This window comes from Natator depressus, chromosome 17 (genome assembly GCF_965152275.1).
Source record: "Natator depressus isolate rNatDep1 chromosome 17, rNatDep2.hap1, whole genome shotgun sequence".
Taxonomy (NCBI): domain Eukaryota; kingdom Metazoa; phylum Chordata; order Testudines; family Cheloniidae; genus Natator; species Natator depressus.
In genome coordinates this window covers 3,402,150-3,415,174 of record NC_134250.1, presented here as the reverse complement: position 1 = coordinate 3,415,174, position 13,025 = coordinate 3,402,150, and the positions used below count along the sequence as shown (strand labels likewise).

General features: G+C 35.7%; 1 protein-coding gene across 10 annotated transcripts in view; it reads left to right on the top strand.

Annotated features, from left to right (window-relative positions):
• Nucleotides 1–13,025, top strand: part of NCOR1 (nuclear receptor corepressor 1) — a 116,156-nt gene that overhangs the window by 38,122 nt on the left and 65,009 nt on the right. For all 10 annotated transcript variants that reach the window (XM_074974688.1, XM_074974687.1, XM_074974684.1 and 7 more), the window contains 8 exons: nt 2,187–2,243; nt 3,573–3,625; nt 6,555–6,621; nt 8,444–8,616; nt 9,704–9,794; nt 10,327–10,505; nt 11,050–11,104; nt 11,909–12,010. In XM_074974688.1, coding sequence (XP_074830789.1) covers nt 2,187–2,243; nt 3,573–3,625; nt 6,555–6,621; nt 8,444–8,616; nt 9,704–9,794; nt 10,327–10,505; nt 11,050–11,104; nt 11,909–12,010 — 777 coding nt within the window. The remainder of the gene's footprint in view (nt 1–2,186; nt 2,244–3,572; nt 3,626–6,554; nt 6,622–8,443; nt 8,617–9,703; nt 9,795–10,326; nt 10,506–11,049; nt 11,105–11,908; nt 12,011–13,025) is intronic.

Here is a 13,025-nt window from a genome sequence, read left to right as displayed (position 1 = left end):
GTTGTGAAGTCTCAGAACTCTGGACAGGTGTTTATACCTCTTTATAAATTAAAACAGTAAGAAAATGTAGAACAGTGGACCTCTTCAGTGATGGTTTTAATTCTTCAAAGATTGAGGTTCTTTTCATTCTCACCCTCTGTCCCAATTACATTTTTTAGGTTGGAGAAGTTGAGCTTTACAAAGACACTCAGTTACCATAGGTTTCAGAGTAGTTATCATAGACGTTAAAGATGGAAAAGCTCTACCACACTAACTAATATTACATATTGTGGAAGTGTTACCTTACCCTGTTAAAGAAAAGTGTCTTCCTTGTTTGTCTGTCTGTGGAAATGGGGGTACTACTTCAGGATTCAATGTTTACTTTCTGAAATGCCCTATATAAAATGTATTATGTAACTGATATAAGCTCTAAACAAGCAGCAAGCATGCTTTTTAGTTGTTAAACAGCGCTTTTTCTTCTTAAATAATTAGCACTGAAATGTTCTTTCTAAATTAATCTAGTGCTTATTATGAGATTTCCTCAAATCATTGAATCCCACGAAGGGATGACAAAAATGAAATGATTGAAGAAATTTACAAACAACTTAGTGGGCTGTGCAGGGGATTGAATAACCAAAATTACACTACATTTTTCCACAGATGCTTACTTCTGTTAACAATATGCTGAGGTTACTGTTGACTACCATATGTTGTGTGTCTGACAGCAGATGGGAAAACTTTATTAATAGGGTGTTGGGCATTTTAGTACCCTTTTGAGTGTTCTTGTGCCTAAATTGATCCTTAAGTTTCAAAACTGACTCACGGTGGAGGAAATGCTGAATTTGAAATATTAACAATTCTAAAACCAAAGATTTGTTCAACTCAGCAAGGGCAGGGTCTGTCTTCATTGTACAATCCTAAGCATATTGATGGTGCATAACTTGGCATGCATTTTGCAGAGTGCAGCTATAACCAAGTTATTTCTGCTGCCTACTATACAAATATTGTGACACTTGTGTATGCAATACTTGTTTGGTTATCTCTTTCTGCAGTTTTGCAAGAAGGTAGTCACCTTTACAACATCATGGTTAGAGGGTGGACATTGTAAGGATATAACTCTTGATTTTAATGCTCAGCTGTACTTAGAGAATTTAACTCAACTAAGAGGGATAAAGTTCAGTCCCAAGTTGTGTTCTGAGACCAAACAAACCATTTTTACTAGGGTAATTTTATACCATTCTCCTGATATGTAATTACTTTGCACAGCTGTGGCTTCCAAAATATTTGTCATTTTTCTGAGTTCAGAATAGTACATGTAGAAAAGTAGTAGAATGTAGCGGCGCACACTTTCTAAAAATAACCTGGGTTTTTGTGTTTGTTTGTTTGTTTGTTTTTTTAATTTTTGCTGGCATGTGAACCTCCTGGAATAGCTTGTAGAACTTTTAACTTGTAGAGAGGAAGCAGCTTAAAAATAAGTATATTGCATAGTCTCATAGTCTGTTTGCTAAAGAAAGGGTTTAGAAGGATGGGTGGATTAAATGAACTTGTGAAAGCTGGATGAGTAACTCAGCTCTGTTCCCTTAGGAACAAGACAATTTTTTGCCCTTTCACCAAGTACTGTGGGTGGATGTGTTGGGTTAATCTGTAGTGAAGTGTAGCTTTGAAAAAAGGCATATTGGACATACAGGTTGATTTATTTTTTGTATATTTGCTCCTTGCCTTTACTTTAATGGCTGCCTTAACCCAGCCTTTCTAAATCATGCTTCCCTGGCTCTGGAGCACACCTCCCTCCCCTTCAGATAATTATTTGCAGTCTGACCTACTGTGTGCTAGTTGCTTTCCAAACATCTAAGAAGGGTGGTTCCTGCTCAGGTGAGCTCACAGCTTAAAGTCAGACAAGTAGATAAAGGTCTGGGGAATAACCATAGACAATTTATATATGTTAACTCGATTCACTACAGAGACTGGGTGGGATATCTTTTATTGGACCAACTTCTGTTGGTGAGAGAGACAAGCTTTCGAGCTACACAGATTCACTATAGGCAATGTGGCAGAAGCCGGTGAAGAGAGACTTAAATGTGGATGGGGGATTTATCTTTGCAGATGACCTTGGGGCAAGATGGTAAAGATAGTTTTGACAGTCCAATTTGCATTATTACTGAATAAAACTGCATTAATATTTAGACTATACAAAATATGTTTCACAGAAAAAAGCAGAAGAAGCTCATAAAATTTTTGAAGGTCTTGGTCCAAAAGTTGAACTGGTAAGTTCCTTTATTGCCTTTCTTGCTTTTCTTTCTGAGATTCTTCTCCCAAGATGAACAGACATAAGAAAGTATGATTGCATGACTTAAACTTGTGGCTTAAAAAAAAAAATCTTGAATTTTTTTCTTAATATAATGGACTTACTGTATATTTGGTCTTGAGGGCTCATATGCCTGTCCATTTCTGTAACTAAGGCCTTGTCTACACTGCCGCAGTAAGTCGACCTAAGTTATGCTACTCCAGCTACATGAATAATGTAACGGCATAGCTTGGGTTGATTTACTGCAGTGTCTAGACCGGACTGCGTCGATGGGAGACATTCTCCCATCGACTTGCGTTACTCTTCTCGTTCCAATGAAGTCCATTGGAGAGTGCTCTGCTGTCGATTTAGCGGGTCTTCACCAGACCACCTAAATCAACCCCCGCTGTTGATCACAGCAGCGTGATCTCTGGTAAATGTAGACATGGCCTAAGAGGATTCTTTGAATGTTTCAAAACATTAAATGAGGGGCACAGGCCCGGAGAGACAATATAGTTATTATGTGCCAGAAATTTAAAGTGGCTGATGTATTATAACTTTTTTTAAAATGGGCTAGCAGGCCAGACCACTGATGGGAGCAGTCTGTTGAACATTACTTAAAACAGATCTCTTTTAAAACTTGTCAGCTGTTTAGCCAATTCAGTAAAGAACTTAAGCAAATGCATACGTTCATGCTGATTCCTGCAAAACATGTAAGCATGTAACGCTTAAAAAGCCTGAGCAGTCGTATTGATTTCAGTGGGACTTAAGCATATACATAAGTACCCCGCTGAATCAAGGGCTCAGTGATCTGACTGGCTCAGTTTGTAATTTTTTGTAAGCAAATTTTAATAAACTTGAAATAGAAGTGTTTTTTAAATGTTTGAGTCAACTTTATTTAAAAGTGAATTCTTTAGGCTAGTGATCACTTTATAGGCTCAGACTGTAAATCCAATGAAGTAGAGAAACGCTTCTGTGAGTTTTCAGAGTAACAGCCGTGTTAGTCTGTATTTGCAAAAAGAAAAGGAGTACTTGTGGCACTTTAGAGACTAACCAATTTATTTGAGTGAAGTGAGCTGTAGCTCACGAAAGCTTATGCTGAAATAAATTGGTTAGTCTCTAAGGTGCCACAAGTACTCCTTTCCTTCTGTGAGTTGCTGAGCACCTTCAACTCCTGTTCATTTTAGGTCACTGCATCTCACAGGTTGGGAATTCTGTTTGCTTTAACATGTTGCCTTAATATGTTATATATTTGTAGAATTAAACACAAGTGTAATGTTCTTAATGTATATGCGAATCCATTTTGTAGCCACTTTACAACCAACCATCAGACACAAAGGTGTACCATGAAAACATCAAAACGTAAGTACTAAGCGTCTTGTAATCTTGCTGTTTTAAAAGGGCCTGGAGTGAAACATCCTAGTTTTTACATATCCGTGTCATTACGTTTTATTGTAACAAAACATTGGAACTTCAAAATCTCATTTGCTTTATATGATTTATGAAACATTTTCCGTTTCAATTATTTTAGCTAGCTCAATGAAAATAGACAATTTCTAGCCCATTCAGTTTTCAGGTTTTTGTGTACTAGAACAATCCTGCAACACTTGGTTTGCAACTACTGCAAGAGAATGAAAAACGCTTTTCCACTGGAATTTTTTTAAAAGAAAACATTTGTTTGTCTTAGGTTTTTGGAAAAGTTTTTTTCCAGAGCTAAAATTCAGGCCTGATTTGGCCTAAATTTCTTTGTCCCTTTCCTTCATGAAGGAAAGTGTTCAAGAAGCCTTTTAAATGTTGCCACTGTTAAGAGTCAGAGGAGTCCTGTTTTGTGCAGACTCTACGATGGCCTCCTTTTTCTGTGGTAGACCCTGAATTGTGTCACTGCATGCTATATTTCTCCACTATTTGTTACTTAGGACAAACTAAATTCAGCTGTATGAAGTAGACTGCTATGTCTTCTGGTAGAAAGTGTGAATTTTGAAAGTTAACATTCAATAATTTCTTGCTATTTCTTTGTCAAAATAGTAATAGCCTCATACTTTATGATCCAGTAAGGAACTGAAGGAGTACCTTTATGTGGCTAAATTATTCTTTAGCATGGTTAACCATCTTAAGCTTCATGCCCAGTCAGTATTGAGCCCTTCTCTCAACACCCTGCAGACATCATGGTGAGCAGGCTGTGAAGAAAGAAAATGTTGATACAATGGTACTTCCAGCCTACTCAAAGGCAACATTACCTTCTTTTTCCCTACAAAATGCCATAACTAAAATAGAGAAGGATTTCAGAAACTGTCATTGTTATATCAATATGATTAAGGCTTTAGCCCTATGTTTTGTTGTAAACTGAAAGGCACTCAGGTATTCCAAAATGTCACTGGAAACAATCTGTGCCTATATACGGAGAGTCTCATATACAATTTCTCTGTCTCCAGGCTATCTATCTGTAGTATTCATGAGGGATTCCACAGAGGATGCACTTTGCTTTCAATTTATATCTGTTTTTCGGGACAACCAACTGTTGGGAAAATATTTTGTTTTTTGCTGTGATACTTGTAGCAGGATACAGATTTTTTTTTTTTTTTAAGTCAAAATTACCCTTTTCTAGGAATGGTTTTTGTAAGGTCACTTGCTTACTGATAAGTGGCTTTGATATTTGTACAAATAATGAATATATTTGATGCTAGGATATCCTGAGGTTACGGATAATGGTTTGTAATATGCTGGGTATATAAATGTTTTCTGTTGAGTGTCTTGTGAATTAGGGAAAGGTGCTGTTTGCATTGAGGAGTGGGATGCTTTCCAAGAACTGTTTTATAAGTGCTTAGGAAACTTAAACCTCTTGATTGACTTTCACCATGAATGGAATTACTGTCAAATACATCTTCTTGTTGTTTGTCTGTCTCTCTTTTTTTTTTATCATGATTAGATGTTTTTCTAAACCCTCTGCTCTAGGAATTATTTTGGGGGAGTTCTATGGCCCGTGCTATTCAGGAGGTCAGACTAGATGATCGATTTGCACTTCTTCTTTTTTGGGCTATGTATTTTTAAGTTGTAGTCTGCATCAGGCTTTTGTAACTAAGATATAGGCCCTCTGGAAAAAAGTCACTTGTGAAGTTTTTGAGACAACCTTAACTTTAGCTGCAGTATAAAGGCAGAATAAGTCTTGTTGATAAACTGTACCTTCTTCATAAGACACTCTCGGGAAGGTAAATCTTTTTTGCATATGCGACCAGTGGTCCTCCAATATTTACTTTCTAGATACTGTGGAGAGTCTAAAAATAAGCCACGTCTGGTACAGTTTAGCACTTACATTTTAATAATTAAAAAAAAATCGCATTTCCCAATCAGCTGTACCAACATTTCCCAGTTTGGTGTGCGTGCTGATGTTTCTTTCTTCAATATAAAATTTCCCATTAGCTTGAGAACTGTTTGGAAGAGAATACTTTACTTTAAACTTAAATACACAACTCTTCTAAATACTGTATTTTCTTGAAATGCAAAGTGGAAAACAGTATTGAAAGTGAAATATAATAGTAGAATTTGCAAAGCAGAAAGTTATTTTATACATGTGGGAGGAAATTCAAGAATATATCTGCAAACGTTATGAAAAAATTAACATTCAGTGAGTGTGGAACGTGCATATGACCATGAGTAAGTTGGTGAATTTTTTAGAATTTTTCATCGTAGCTATATCTTTAAATGTAGAAGAGAAAATTACAAAAGATAGATTCATTATAATAATAAAAAACTCTGTACGGGGACATTGAATTTTCAGGAATAATATATTACAAAGTAAAATATATGAGTGCCACAGCTTAGTTAGCTTTGTATACCAGTTCCAAATCCTGATGACCTAGGTGATTATTACATGTACTTGTAAATTTATACCTTTTGAGTGAAATGAGTTGCAAAGGCCCTTCACTTATTTCCAAGTCATCAGAACTTTGCCATATTCAATTATTAGTCCCATCCTGTCCATCTGTGGTGAGGAGAATCCCAGGCTTACATAGGTTGGCTGGGATCCTCTTAATCAGTCTCTTGGCCAATCCCTCCCTCTTCAGGGATGGCTTCTGTTGCATATAATAGGATTTTAGTTTCATGGCTTTTTTCCTGCAACATCAAACACCTTCTGATGTGCAAGCAAGAAAAAGAAACGTTAGATGAATCAACCATCCATATTTTCTATCCCCCTATGTATATTTTCAGTAACTTCTTTGAGATCCCTGATGTTGATAAAGTCTGTGGTTAAAATGTAACTTTTAAACACTTTTCCAATTCTGTTGTTTTCTAGAAACCAGGTGATGAGGAAAAAGCTGATTTTGTTTTTTAAGAGAAGAAATCATGCAAGGAAACAAAGGGTAATGCTGCAATATCTTTGTGGAAGTCAGAGTATTGACAAATATGTGGTGTCTCGTTGGGCATGTTGACTCAAATGCTTGTTTACATATATGTTCACAAATCAGTTTTGTATAAATCTGCACATTCCAGGTTAATGTTAGTATTCTTTGCATATTTGTGTTTACCAATAGGCTATGTCGGAAATATTAGTTGTTTCAGGAATATGTATGTGGACTGAAGTGGAAGGGCTACATTTTTACTTGGTAACTTGCGCATGAATGAAATGTTGTTCTGTTCAAGTTACTGTGCATCTATATACTGCTGCTAGAAAGTGAGTAAATATGTTGGAAATCTTATTGGGGAAAAAATTTATTTCATAATGTGTTCAATGGAGCAAATGATGACTGATGTAACACTTTCTGAATAAATACCAGACAACTCATTGGTGAACAGTTTAAAATAGTCACTGTATCTCACCAGCAGAGTTTTCCAAACTGAATGACATACTCCAGTTTTAATTTTTAAATGCTCTCCTCCTTAACCTAAACTTAAAGGGATACAGGCAAGTTAAAATACATTTATAAAACTAACTTCTGTACCTGTGGTGTTAGTAAAATCTGAGATTATTTTTAAAAAATTCTTATCTATTTCACTCTTTACTTTTTACATTTAATTTTGTTTTGGGTGATGAAAATAAACTAGTCAATTTCACTTTCTCATTCTCAGGTTCTAGCACAAAACAGCAAGGTTTTGGTTTGCAAATACTATAGAGAATCAGACAATTTTCTTCAGTGAATTTTGCTTCTTTTATGAAAAACCCTTTTTATCCAAAATCTAATTTTTAGGCCTAAATTACTTGTTAGTACCCTCTAAATCCGATGAATTTGAAAATTAAGACTGTGAATCAAAATTCTTATTTATCTGATTGGAAATCCAATTTATAAAATTACTGTATGATAAAGCTTAGGTGTTCATTTTGAAGTAAATAAGAATTTTTAGTTAACTTTCTGTGAAGTAGCAAACAAGCAATCCAAATTTTAAATGCTTAAAAATTAAAAAAAGGGGGGGGGGCGCTTAAGATCAGTTTCCAATGTCTTGTAGTAATTGCCGTGGCAGGTCCCCCCCCTCCCCCCCAAACTTCTTTCCCTATATAGTAACTATTGATGGAGAGAGAAAACATCATTCAAAACTTTTTTGTCTTAAAAAATCCAAAAGCATTTTTATTCCTGTGTGTGTATGTTAGATACCAGTGTTATTATCAGAGCACTGTTTTGCAAATTCCATTATAGGGAGTGACATCCTTTTTGGCCTTGCGTGATGTCTGAAACAGCACTTCTTTAAAAAATGAAAGAGGTTAAACATCACTTCATCTTCATCCTGGAATCTCTTTGCATTTACAGTATTCTTTCCTTCAGATGGCTCTAGTTTTCTATGGGCAGCCATTCCTCTCCTGAACACTGAGGTCAGGGATATATTTCACTTATTCCAATCCCATCCCTTTAGGAGACAACACACAAAAAACCTTGGTATGGACAACATCAGTTACTGAGGAACCAGCAATAACATTTCACAAATACCACAGAGATGTGCACAGTATAAGAACCTAGTTAAATAATTAAATCGGCAGAGTTTTTTTTGCACTGATGAAGCCACTTCTACTACCTCCTTAAAATTGGTCACATCTCCTATGAAGTCAAGAGCCACCGGACTAGTAGCAATCTCCTGTATGCACTTCTGAACCCAGCATCTCTTGTAAGGCAACATATCAGAGCTCTGAGTTAGTGAAATACTGATAGTATATTAGTGTTTAATTCCATCACTTTTATTTTTGGAATTTAACAGGAACAGAAAATCTGTCAACGTTATGATCAACTGATGGAGGCATGGGAGAAGAAAGTAGACAGGATAGAAAATAATCCCCGCAGGAAAGCTAAAGAAAGTAAAACAAGAGAGTACTATGAGAAACAGTTCCCAGAAATCCGAAAGCAAAGAGAACAGCAAGAACGATTTCAAAGGTAATACCACACAATCTAAATATTCCTCTCAAATACTGTCACGATTTGTTTCTAAATTCTATCAAATACAAAATGTTTCAGCTTAATGGCAGTAGTGAGCTGGAACCAGTTCGCACTGGTTTGCGTCAACTGGTTGTTAAATTTTGAAGCCAGTTTAGACTACTCTTGTCTCTTACCACAACTCCCCATTCTGTTTTGCCAACAATGCTAGCCTCATTAGTTTGTTTGGCATCTTAGACTGCTCTGCCTTCTTCCACCTTTTCCCTAGTTCCCTGTCATCTGCTCTTCTTCAAATCTGTCGTCAAACCTCACTCCTGCCATGATACCTGTAAGAAATTGGCTAATTCATAATGGTTAGTTTGAAGGATAGATTGTAGTAGTAAGAGTACTTGCATGAGGAAAGCTATTCACATGCATAAGTATTTGCAGAAGTGGACCTTAATTTTGTAAATTATGCCCAGAGCTCCAGCTTTGCATGGGGAAATTTCATTTCAGGCCTAGAAGTCAATTTGTAGCTAATATTTTTCTGTCAGATGTCTGTATCATTCCTTTGTGTCTCATGACAATTGATGTTCACTAGACTAATGCACACAAAGGACAAAGATTACATGATTTTTCTTTTAATTAAATTCTTTTTATTAAGTGACTTGTGTAAAACTTGCCATATGTTTCATCTGTCAGGAAGCTGTGGTTACTGAAATACAGTGATGTAATTTAACTCCTTGCTGTTTAAGAGAGATCTGGGTTAAGATTAAGAAAAATTGTACAAAAAGGACAATGTAAGATGAATACAATTCAAGTCACTTTTTTGGGGAGTATGACAGTTGTTCTATAGTACTTGTAGGCCTCTGATTCTTGTAGTATTGACACCAGAAATTCTCCCGTGTGCCTTCTTGCTGAGCATGAGGCCTCCCAAGTCCACATCTAAAATTCATTAGCCATTTAAAAGTGCAGTGTGTAGCCTACATTGGGTATTCGGTGATGCTACTTTTCTAGTTTACCTGTCTCCCAAATGAGCTATATTTAAACTAATCTGAAATGTTTTCTCGTGTGAAATCTCAATTTATGGATCTCTTTCAAAAACTAGGGTTGGCCAAAGAGGGGCTGGCCTTTCAGCAACTATTGCTAGAAGTGAACATGAGATTTCTGAAATCATTGATGGACTCTCTGAGCAAGAGGTGAGGCCATTGTTTCAATTTATCAATGCAGCAAATTATTTATTTGACCCTTCTACTGAGATGTTGATAATCCACTTTGGATATTCTTCCTTTATGAGCTTGTTTTAGGTTAGTTCAAGATGCCCTTTGTGAGTTTTATCATGACCTGGATCTTTGCTCTCGTGTATCTTCCTTTTAGGGGCTAGACTTCGCCATCACACCTCTGCTGTGGTAGACCTAGGGTGTGAAACTGTCCTTTGACATCTGATTTCTCCTTACTTGTAAGAGACTCCTGAAAACCTTTCCTTTTAAAAGGCTTTGCTGTTATAACAGCTGTTAATGATGTGTAGTACTGTTCCTTCATCCCCTTCAGTTATGTGAATATTAAGTGGGATGGCCACAACTTCTGGAGGAGAAAAAATAAAACCATGTGAAAGGATTAAGATGAATGGAGAGGGCTGAATGTGTGTACTGTATTGCCCATTAGAACCATGTAGTAAATAACATAGGAACCATAAACATTCATAGAAACTTTGTCTTATTTTGTCTATAGAACAACGAAAAACAAATGCGTCAGCTCTCTGTCATTCCTCCCATGATGTTTGATGCAGAACAAAGACGAGTGAAGTTTATTAATATGAATGGTCTGATGGAGGACCCCATGAAGGTGTATAAAGACAGACAGTTCATGAATGTCTGGACAGACCATGAGAAGGAGATATTTAAGGAAAAGTAATTAGTCTTTTACCTTTGTTTTTATTACACTGCAAGTGACAGATGAATGTCGAAGTGTATAGTAAACATTAATAACAATATTAATTTTCAGCTCACTCCTGTTAAAAACTCACGTGATGATATTTTGTCAGGGAACCAAGGCTCTCTGATTACTACAGCAGAATGTTCTGTGTGGATGGAATATCACGTAGCTTTAGACTTGTTCATGCATTTTCCTATTGGGTCAGGCATCAACCAGTTGCTTATTTCTGTTGCTTTTTGCTTTGTCTTTAGACAGGAAACTTTGTAAAAGATGTTTTCATTTACTGAACAGATTAAAATAATTAAGCCAAGTAGTTGTAGTTTTTCACTATATTAACCTATAGTGTGATTTAATTTGAATATTCCTAAATCAGTAATGTGAAAACTATACACTTAGGTTAAACTAGCTTCTTTTTTGGAAATGAAAGAGTTCCTGATGGAACACAATTGTTTGCAAGACTTCTTTTTTTATGTGATTATATATAGTCAGAATTTAAAAATAATTTCTGATTTATAAAAGGTTTGTCCAACATCCCAAGAACTTTGGTCTAATTGCCTCCTACCTGGAAAGAAAGGTAAGACATTTTTAGAATGTAAACACTATGTAAGGTGTGGTCTCTTACTTTTCTAATGTAAGTCACTTTTCCTGCTAATATTTTCTCTTCTTGGAATTAAAACTTCCAAAACCAAATCTCCTATTAGCTGCAAAGGCAGTAATTATATGTCAGCAGAAATAAAATGATGATGCAAAACAAATTGCATGTTAAACATCTAACAAAGCTCAATAGTGTTTACTTTCATGGATAAAAGAAAAAGAAAATGGCATTTTGCAATTTGTTTTGTTTGAAATAGGTAAGTTGCATTAACCGTTCATATCATTTTTTGGTTAGCAACAGAACTGACTCTGCCTGCTAACATGCTCGCTCTAAGGTCCTGCATCTGCACCATTAAAGTCAGTGGTATTTCACTGAGAGCAGGGTCAGCCTTTAAGTCAGAGCTGAGATTCTGCGCAGCCTATGTAAGAAGTGATTCCCAATTTAGGACCAAACAAGATACTTTTGACAGAACATCTCAAATACTTATAGCTATTATGATAAATGGCGGCTTTCCCACTATTAATTACATAATGTAGGTTAAATCATAAAGAATAAACTAGCTGAGGGTATTATGAGTATACATGGGCTGAGGTTTAATGTTATAGGATAGCTGTTTTTTCCTGTTTGTATGCATTAATCCACTTAATTGCTGAGCAAAATTCTAACACTTCTCTGAATCTAGTGACTAGAATAGTATAAATAGTTGAATGACATCATATTTAATGTATTTAATAGGGTTTGGCTTTTGAGGTACAGAAACTGATTTTTCCTCTTTCATTTTAGAATGTTCCAGACTGTGTTTTGTATTATTATTTGACCAAGAAAAATGAGAATTACAAAGCCCTTGTGCGAAGAAATTATGGCAAACGTAGAGGAAGAAACCAGGTATGTTACGTATGTTTCAGAATGACTCTTTGAATGCACGTGTGAACCAAGTAAAATAATTAGAACTATCTTTTTGTGTATTGTTGAGTGGTCAAGCACATTGCGTAAGAAATTATGATTAAAAATAGGAAAACATAGTTTCTAAAATCCTACCATTTTTAGTCCTTTCTGAAATAAGAAATGGATTCCATAATTCTGGGTTTTCAAATAACTTTTATATAAAAGTATTGTCTTCATAAATGTTTGCTTTGCTCATTTGTGGCTTTCACTATGACAATTCATTTTGTTTGAGCACCCAACAATACAAATTGAGGTCAGATTTATTAGTAAATCATATGATGGAGCCAATAGAAATTAGGTCGGACATACGATGTTCATTGGAAAATACATAACCACTTCACATGTCAATGTCTGTCAAAAAGCAGAAATTAATAGTGATCGTTTTCTGGTGGTCAGGCTGAAAGTCAAACTGACGTTTTGTAGCAAGAAGAAAAATAGACCAGTTACGTTAATACATGTAAATTGACCAATTTGCTGATTCAGGAAGAATTCACTTGGAAATATTGGAATTATTTAAAGAGGAAGAAAGTAATGTATTATGAGAAATACTTAGTAGGCTGCCAGAGTTAACATGGAAATTGGAAAGTAATGTAAAGAAAATTGAAGAGACTTAAAATTTTTGTTGGAAAATGGGAGCCGGGGGAGAGGAGAACACTATATTGGATGTGGGACAAGTCCATTTCAGAAGAGCAGAGAATATATTTAGCTGAAAAGCATTTTGAAAAGTATCAAGAGAGGAAGCAAAATGTGTTGGCATAGGCAGGGTACTAAAGAAAGCATGGTCTGCAGATAAAATAAATAGTCAAAGAACTGTGTGTAATGACTACATGAATGGCAAAGATTGAAACGTTTGAATCCTTAAACTGTTACTGACAACCAGAAATGATAGTGGACAAAACTCCTTGACAAAATATGAAACACTTAATGGAAACTGAAGTTCAATTTTGTCAGCTTC